The 9,439-nt window shown below is 40.9% G+C and overlaps 1 protein-coding gene across 5 annotated transcripts in view; it reads left to right on the top strand.

Annotated features, from left to right (window-relative positions):
• LOC134331345 (lisH domain-containing protein ARMC9) overlaps nucleotides 1–8,412 on the top strand; it is a 25,097-nt gene extending 16,685 nt beyond the window's left edge. For 4 of the 5 annotated variants that reach the window (XM_063012713.1, XM_063012714.1, XM_063012716.1 and 1 more), the window contains 4 exons: nucleotides 647–708; nucleotides 1,036–1,105; nucleotides 5,320–5,483; nucleotides 7,181–8,412. In XM_063012713.1, the coding sequence (XP_062868783.1) occupies nucleotides 647–708; nucleotides 1,036–1,105; nucleotides 5,320–5,483; nucleotides 7,181–7,203 (319 nt within the window). In that variant the 3' untranslated portion in view covers nucleotides 7,204–8,412. Of the gene's footprint in view, nucleotides 1–646; nucleotides 709–1,035; nucleotides 1,106–5,319; nucleotides 5,484–7,180 lie in introns of those variants that run through there. The other variant, XM_063012717.1, reaches the window with a different exon arrangement.
• The last annotated feature ends 1,027 nt before the right edge of the window (nucleotides 8,413–9,439 follow it).

Below are 9,439 nucleotides of genomic sequence, written 5' to 3'. Positions count from 1 at the left end.
TAATATAAAAGCACATCAATCATTGCTATTATTATTATTATAACACACGCTCCACTGTTTATCAAAACCTTTCACACTTTCACTGATTAATCTGATGAGTAATTAAACTCTTAATCTCTTGTTTATGGTCGGCTCCACCCCACAGCGCTCTGTGTTTATGTAGCTGTTACGTACACCAGACCAACCCACTAATTAAACAGTTCTTAATGCACAGAGCGGGATCTTTATCTCACCAAACAGGAACTAAACATTTATTACACAACATTTGTACAACATCCCTGAATCAACATCAGTGTTAATCAAACACTGCTGCTCCATCTCATCATCTTCATCTCCCAACACCTCTGTATCGCCTCACGTTTCTAACAGCACCAGCACATTTCTAACATCAGTTCACATCTACACATTCAGTGAGAGTGAGTGAGTGGGTGAGTGAGTGGGTGAGTGAGTGAGTGAGTGAGTGAGTGGGTGAATGGGTGAGTGAGTGAGTGGGTGAGTGAGTGAGTGAGTGGGTGAGTGGGTGAGTGAGTGAGTGAGTGAGTGAGTGGGTGAATGGGTGAATGTCAGTGATTATAATAATAAGTGTAATAATAAATAATAAAATGAGTGGATGATTGTGTGTGTGTGTGTGTGTGTGTGTGTGCAGAGTCGGAGATTCTTCATTCAACTCTCGGCCGAGTACCAGCAACTCCATCCACCGTCCACAGGGTACACACACACACACACACACCTCACACACACACCTCACACACACACACCTCACACACACACTACACACACAAAAAACACTACACACACTACACACATAAAACACACACTACACACACACACAAAAACACTTTAGAACAGACAGAATCATTAAGGTGGCGTCTGTATTTTTTTGATCCAGCAGATTTTTAGTTCCTACCAAAACATTTTAGTTCAGACTCAAATATTTAGAGCTTCAGATCATGGACTGGTAATCTGTGTGTGTGTGTGTCTGTGTGTGTGTCTGTGTACTGATATTAATGCCTGTAATGTTTTATATCTGATTAGTTGCAGATTGGGATTGTTGGCGCTTGTCTCAGGAATCGTTTGGACCGGACGCTAGCAGCCGCTCACAGAGGTAACGCTAGTTTAACTGATTTCATTACAAGTAACTCCTAATAATAATAACAATAATAATATAATAATTCATAATAACACACACACCTGATTAACAGTCTACACAGAGTCTTAAAGAGAAGGAAACTACATACCTGAGTCTCACTGTTGCGTCCCTTAACTTCTAATTTAGCAGCGAAATCTTCACTCTGTTTTCATGGAGTAGAAATGAGAATAGAAATGAGGGTAGATATGAGAGTAGAAATGAGAGTAGAAATGAGAGTAGAAATAAGTTTTTGTTTGGAATTGTGAAGTGCTCATCAGTGCTGAGATAAAACCCGGTTTGTTTTGGTATTTAATCTGGTCTAGCTGTTTGGAGTCGGATGCTGGCACAGTAATAAGGTCAATCAGGTTACAGCATTGGACTAGTCGTCAGAAGGTTTCCGTTTCAAGCCCCACCATCACCGGTTGCCACTGTTTAGCTGTTCTGTTTTTAAATTCATAATGATTTAGGAAACACTATTAAACACTAGTAAACATATTAAACACAGTTAAACACAGTTAAACATAATAAACACAGTTAAACACAGGTAAACATAATAAACACAGGTAAACATAATAAACTCAGTTAAACATAATAAACACAGTTAAACACAGGTAAACATAATAAACACAGTTAAACATAATAAACACAGTTAAACATAGGTAAACATAATAAACACAGTTAAACACAGGTAAACATATAAACACAGTTAAACATAATAAACACAGTTAAACATAATAAACACAGTTAAACACAGGTAAACATAATAAACACAGTTAAACATAATCACAGTTAAACATAATAAACACCATTAATCGCAGTTTAACATAATCAACACAGTTAAACACAGTTAAACATAATAAACACAGTTAAACATAATCACAGTTAAACATAATCACAGTTAAACATACAGTGGGGAAAATAAGTATTTGATCCCCTGTTTTTGTTTGGAATGATCTCAAGGGAGCTGGGAGCAGAGAAATGCTGGATATGACCCCAGAACACCATCCCCACTGGGCATTGCTCTGCCTCCAAACACGGCGAGTGGATTTGATGCCAAAGAGCTCAATTTTGGTCTCATCTGACCATATCACATTCTCCCAAGCTTTCTCTGAATCATTCAGGTGTTCATTGGCAAACTTCAGACGGGCCTGTACATGAGCCTTCTTGAGCAGAGGGACTTTGCGGGCACTGCAGGATCTCAATCCATTACGGTGAAGTGTGTTACTAATGGTTTTCTTGGTGACTGTGCTCCCAGCTCCCTTGAGATCATTGACAAGCTCCTCCCGTGTAATTCTGGACTGACCTCACCTTTCTCAGAATCATTCTTACCCCACCAGGTGAGATCTTGCATGGAGCTCCAGAGTGAGGGTGATTGACTGTGATCTTGTATTTCTTCCATTTTCGAATGATCGCACCAACAGTGGTCTCTTTCTCACCAAGCTTCTTGCTGATGGTCTTGTAGCCCATTCCAGCCTTGTGCAGGTCTACAATCTTGTCCCTGACGTCCTTTGATAGCTCTTTGGTCTTGCCCATGGTGGTTGAGTGATTTGAATGGAAGAAACTGATTCTGTGACAGGAGTCTTTTATACAGGGACAGGACTAATTTGTGAGCCTCATGGGCACATAACCGGTCTGTGGGGGTCAGAATTCTTGCTGGTTGGTAGGGGATCAAATACTTATTTCCCTTAATTAAATACAAATTAATTTATAACCTTTATTTAATGTTTTTTTTTTTTCGGGATTTTTTGTTGTTATTCTGTCTCTCTCTGTAAAAATAAACCTTCCATAAAAAATATAGACTGTTCAAGTCTTTGTAAGGGGGTAAACTTACAAAATCAGCAGGGGATCAAATACTTATTTTCCCCACTGTAATAAACACAGTTAAACATAATAATCACAGTTAAACATAATAATCATAGTTAAACATAATAAACACAGTTAAACATAATAAACACAGTTAAACATAATAAACACATTTTTATTTCTACAATAAATATCATTTTATAATAAACATCATCAGTCTCCAACAATTTAACACTGTTTGGTTGATGCACCTAATTTGAAAAGAAAAGAAAATGAGCAACTTTTCAATTAATAATAATAATAATAATAATAATAATAATAATAAACGTGCTGGATTTGTTGAGCATTTCAGAGCTGTGATAAAGTATTTGCCCCCTGATAGAAGGAATGATGCTGATCTCATCAGGTCTGTTTTTGCTTCTCATACGTTTCAGATCATTGAACGTCTTTTAATATTAAACAGAAAATAAAAAATCAACCCAAATAAAGACTAAATGTTTTTATGATCCTTTTATTTTTTGTAGGAAATGCTGCCTTCTACAAAGACTCAAATACACACACTCACATACAGTGTATCACAAAAGTGAGTACACCCCTCACATTTCTGCAGATATTTAAGTATATTTTTTCATGGGACAACACTGACAAAATGACACTTTGACACAATGAAAAGTAGTCTGTGTGCAGCTTATATAACAGTGTAAATTTATTCTTCCCTCAAAATAACTCAATTTACAGCCATTAATGTCTAAACCACCAGCAACAAAAGTGAGTACACCCCTTAGTGAAAGTTCCTGAAGTGTCAATATTTTGTGTGGCCACCATTATTTCCCAGAACTGTCTTAACTCTCCTGGGCATGGAGTTTACCAGAGCTTCACAGGTTGCCACTGGAATGCTTTTCCACTCCTCCATGACGACATCACGGAGCTGGCGGATATTCGAGACTTTGCACTCCTCCACCTTCCGCTTGAGGATGCCCCAAAGATGTTCTATTGGGTTTAGGTCTGGAGACATGCTTGGCCAGTCCATCACCTTTACCCTCAGCCTCTTCAATAAAGCAGTGGTCGTCTTAGAGGTGTGTTTGGGGTCATTATCATGCTGGAACACTGCCCTGCGACCCAGTTTCCGGAGGGAGGGGATCATGCTCTGCTTCAGTATTTCACAGTACATATTGGAGTTCATGTGTCCCTCAATGAAATGTAACTCCCCAACACCTGCTGCACTCATGCAGCCCCAGACCATGGCATTCCCACCACCATGCTTGACTGTAGGCATGACACACTTATCTTTGTACTCCTCACCTGATTGCCGCCACGCATGCTTGAGACCATCTGAACCAAACAAATTAATCTTGGTCTCATCAGACCATAGGACATGGTTCCAGTAATCCATGTCCTTTGTTGACATGTCTTCAGCAAACTGTTTGCGGGCTTTCTTGTGTAGAGACTTCAGAAGAGGCTTCCTTCTGGGGTGACAGCCATGCAGACCAATTTGATGTAGTGTGCGGCGTATGGTCTGAGCACTGACAGGCTGACCCCCCACCTTTTCAATCTCTGCAGCAATGCTGACAGCACTCCTGCGCCTATCTTTCAAAGACAGCAGTTGGATGTGACGCTGAGCACGTGCACTCAGCTTCTTTGGACAACCAACGTGAGGTCTGTTCTGAGTGGACCCTGCTCTTTTAAAACGCTGGATGATCTTGGCCACTGTGCTGCAGATCAGTTTCAGGGTGTTGGCAATCTTCTTGTAGCCTTGGCCATCTTCATGTAGCGCAACAATTCGTCTTTTAAGATCCTCAGAGAGTTCTTTGCCATGAGGTGCCATGTTGGAACTTTCAGTGACCAGTATGAGAGAGTGTGAGAGCTGTACTACTAAATTGAAGACACCTGCTCCCTATGCACACCTGAGACCTAGTAACACTAACGAGTCACATGACATTTTGGAGGGAAAATGACAAGCAGTGCTCAATTTGGACATTTAGGGGTGTAGTCTCTTAGGGGTGTACTCACTTTTGTTGCCGGTGGTTTAGACATTAATGGCTGTATATTGAGTTATTTTGAGGGAAGAATAAATTTACACTATTATATAAGCTGCACACAGACTACTTTTCATTGTGTCAAAGTGTCATTTTGTCAGTGTTGTCCCATGAAAAGATATACTTAAATATCTGCAGAAATGTGAGGGGTGTACTTACTTTTGTGATACACTGTATACACACACACACACACACTCACTCACTCACATACATACACACATGTATACACACACTTCACACACACTCTCACACACACACTATACAGTGACTGATAAAACTGACAATTATGTCTAATTACTGATACAACAATCAATCAGTTTATTGATCCACTTTAACTCCTCCCCCTATCAGTGTGATTGGTGGTTTTGTGAGCCATCCCATGATTCCACGCTCCCCCAGTGATGAGACAGAAAGTGGTGGCCTGCCGAAGCCCCGCCCACTCGGTCCACACTTCTCCCACAGTGAACCTCAACAGAGCATCAGTAGACCGAACAGCACAACACACACATCATACAGTAAGTAACACACACACACACACACATCATACAGTCAGTAACACACACATACATCATACAGTAAGTAACACACACACATCATACAGTCAGTAACACACACATACAGTGAGTAACACACACACACATCATACAGTAAGTAACACACACACATCATACAGTCAGTAACACACACATACAGTGAGTAACACACACACACATCATACAGTGAGTAACACACACAAGGTTTCAATGACAGTTTTGTTTGTGTTGAATTCTATTAAGCGGAAGTATTTTTAATAATAACTGGACAGCGCATCTCATTACAGCGAATCTCATTACAGCACGTCTCATTACAGCACGTCTCATTACAGCACGTCTCATTACAGCACGTCTCATTACAGTACGTCTCATTACAGTACGTCTCATTACAGCACGTCTCATTACAGCACGTCTCATTACAGCACGTCTCATTACAGCACGTCTCATTACAGCACGTCTCATTACAGCGCGTCTCATTACAGCACGTCTCATTACAGTACGTCTCATTACAGCACGTCTCATTACAGCACGTCTCATTACAGCACGTCTCATTACAGCGCGTCTCATTACAGCACGTCTCATTACAGTACGTCTCATTACAGCACGTCTCATTACAGCACGTCTCATTACAGCACGTGTCATTACAGCACGTCTCATTACAGCACGTCTCATTACAGCACGTGTCATTACAGCGCGTCTCATTACAGCACGTCTCATTACAGCACGTCTCATTACAGCACGTGTCATTACAGCACGTCTCATTACAGCACGTGTCATTACAGCGCGTCTCATTACAGCACGTCTCATTACAGTACGTCTCATTACAGCACGTCTCATTACAGCACGTCTCATTACAGCACGTCTCATTACAGCACGTCTCATTACAGTACGTCTCATTACAGTACGTCTCACTACAGTACGTCTCACTACAGCGCGTCTCATTACAGCGCGTCTCATTACAGCACGTCTCATTACAGCACGTCTCATTACAGCACGTCTCATTACAGTACGTCTCATTACAGTACGTCTCATTACAGTACATCTCATTACAGCACGTCTCAGCTGTGTGTGTGTGTGTGTGTGTGTGTGTGTGTGTGTGTGTGTGTGTGTGTGTGTGTTTACTCTTCACATATTTAAAGAGTAAAATGAGAAAAGTAACTGAGGCTCAACAGGAAGTGTTTGTGCTGTAGAATTTGAAACCTGGGTGATTCATGAACCGCACATTCTTCCATTATTAACAAACTCAGAGAATCAGATTTCAGTTTTTATTTTCTCTGGAGGAAACTTTCATTCTAAAACTGAGGAAGAATAAAAATTGAGGAGCTTCCAAAATCAGAAGAAAAGCCTGTAGAGACGTGATCTCTCCAAAATCATTTGCGATGTTTAAGCAAAACAACCAGCGAGATGTGATCAGAAAGTGTCCACTAATAAAACACCAGATAATCACACATTGTGTCTTTAACTGTGCACCTACAACCAGCACTAACAGGGTATGTGTTCCTAATAAAGAGGATTTAAAAATCCCAACAACACTGATGTACCTGCTGCACATAAATATACACACATATCTGGTTTATCAGAGTTCTGTGTTATAAAAGTGTGTTTTATGTCCTGTCATGCAGGTGATTGTGGGAAACCTGTTCTAATCCTGTCCTCTCCACTCCACCCCTCATCTGCAGGTCTTCAGCACAACAGGAAGTGAACAGAAGATTAAGTGATGAATCTCCAGCTTCCTGTAACCTTATCCCTCCAACTTCTCAGATTTAGAAGGACGAGTGTAGCAGAAACAAAGCAAGTAATTGTGCCCTCTGAACTCGCCCGCCCTGGAGACGCTGCTGTGTAACCTGAAACATCACGGAGCTCTAGCTACCCTGCACCGGCCTTCATCCATCTTCACCCACCCTGCACCCACCTAAATCCAGAAAATACAGGAGGTGTCCACATACTTTTGTTGATGTTGTGTGTTTAGGTAATGTGTGTATGTAAAGTTTTGATATAAATATGTCATGCTACAGATATTGGTTGTGTGTTTAGAACAGATTTATTTGTAAATAATGTGGGGTTTTTTCGTGATTTATGATCACAGTAACAATGTCTCTATAATGAACTGGACTTTTTATTCCATTCCTCGTGGCAGATCATCACAAACTCTGTCAGATTGGATAGCGAGCATCCTCAGATTTCTCCACAGATGTTTGATCAGGTTAAAGTCAGATCTCTGGCGCCGTTCAGAGCTCAGATCATTTCCCTAAAGACACTCCAGTGTTGCTTTAACTGTTCAAAGATGAGCTGTCACTCTATGTTCCTTTATTTGGTGGCATTCATCCATCCCTTAATTCTTACTAGTTCACTTACCAGTGTCCTTGTCCCTGCTGCTGAGAAGCCATCATCACCATATTTCACTGTAGAAAAGTATCAGCCAGGTGATTGTGAGTGCACTGCGTGTGATTTTGTGAGACGGGGTGCTTGTTTTTCTACCCAAAGAATCAGACCCGACTCTGACCCCTGATCTCGGCATTGGTACAGTTTCATGGTGGGGTTCCACAGAGAGTTCCTCGGACTCGGATGGTTTGATTTTGTCCTGTTAATGCAGTGCAAATTGTGGGTCCTTAAAGACCCTGGCGTGCCTTTCCAAACTATGTCCAATCAATTCAGATTACAACAGTCCCCCTGAGTTTGATGATCTCAGCGATGAGTAAAACAACAGGATGCACCTGACAGCAAGTAAGAGTCTCACAGCAAAGGGTCTGAATACTTCACTGTAGAAATAGGTTTGTGTATATAAGGTGTGTGTGTGTGTGTGTGTGTGTGTGTGTGTGTGTGTTTACTTAAGTTTATGTAAGAGATGATCAGACTGGTTCTGTATCTGTAAAACATGCTTTTAATGACAGTAAAGATTTTTCTTCTGTACTGTCTCTGTCTGATGCACAAGTACACACTGTTTACACACACACACATACACATACATATTACACACATTACACATACTTTAATAGTCGAAGCTATTAGGGTTAAGGTACTAACCTTAGTTTAGTACAGTTCAGTATAGGTTAGTACTGTATAATTCAGTACAGTATAGTTTACTACAGTTCACTTCTTTAACTGGAATGTAGTGTGTTGTTGGTGATGTTTAAAGTTCAGCAGGTCGTCTGAACTGTTAGATGTGTTTACATCACAGCTGAGAATCCAGATGTGTTGATCCATAATTTTCACAGCTGGACTGAACCAGCTGAGTAAAAACACACAGTGTCAAAACCTTCAATGGAGCACTTTCAACGGGTGGGGCCATCATGATGTAGACAGAAAATGAACAAAACACTGATTTTTGCATTTATGAGCAAGGTTGGGTCGAGATGATTGGCTATGTACAAGGCTGAAGTGTTGCAATAGATTGGTGCCCTGTCCTTAATCACCCAGAATGATGAAGTGTATAAATAAATAAACCTGAAATCTCTTTCTCAGTATTAAACTCTTTGTTCAGTACTTTGTTGAAGCCCCTTTTGGCAGCAGTTTCAGCTTCAATTCTTCTTGGTTGTCTTTAGAAGTTTTTCACACCTGAATTTGGGCAGTTTGTCCCGATCTTCATGACTGATTCTTGTAAACTCAGGAGAGGAGCATCCTCGGGTCTCTCCACAGATGGGGTTAGGGTTAGGGGTTTAAATCTGGGCTTTAGCAGGTGCTCCCAAAGACATTTAGAGACTTTCCCTAAAGTCACTCCAGTGTTGTTTTGGCTGTCGAAAGATGAACTGTCAACCAACTTCACATTTGTGTGCACTTTGGAGGAGGTCATCTTTACAAATGCTGCAATCTATGATACCTCAAGTCCTACCAGTCTTCCTTTTCCTAGCTCTGAGAAGCACCCCCATAGCATGGTGCTTTCACTATGTTCACCCATGGGATGGTTTAGCCAGGTGATGTGCAGTGCCTGTTTTTCAACA

Source organism: Trichomycterus rosablanca, chromosome 17 (genome assembly GCF_030014385.1).
Source record: "Trichomycterus rosablanca isolate fTriRos1 chromosome 17, fTriRos1.hap1, whole genome shotgun sequence".
Lineage (NCBI taxonomy): Eukaryota > Metazoa > Chordata > Actinopteri > Siluriformes > Trichomycteridae > Trichomycterus > Trichomycterus rosablanca.
Note: the sequence above shows the minus strand (reverse complement) of the source record. Positions and strands in the feature narration are given on the sequence as shown.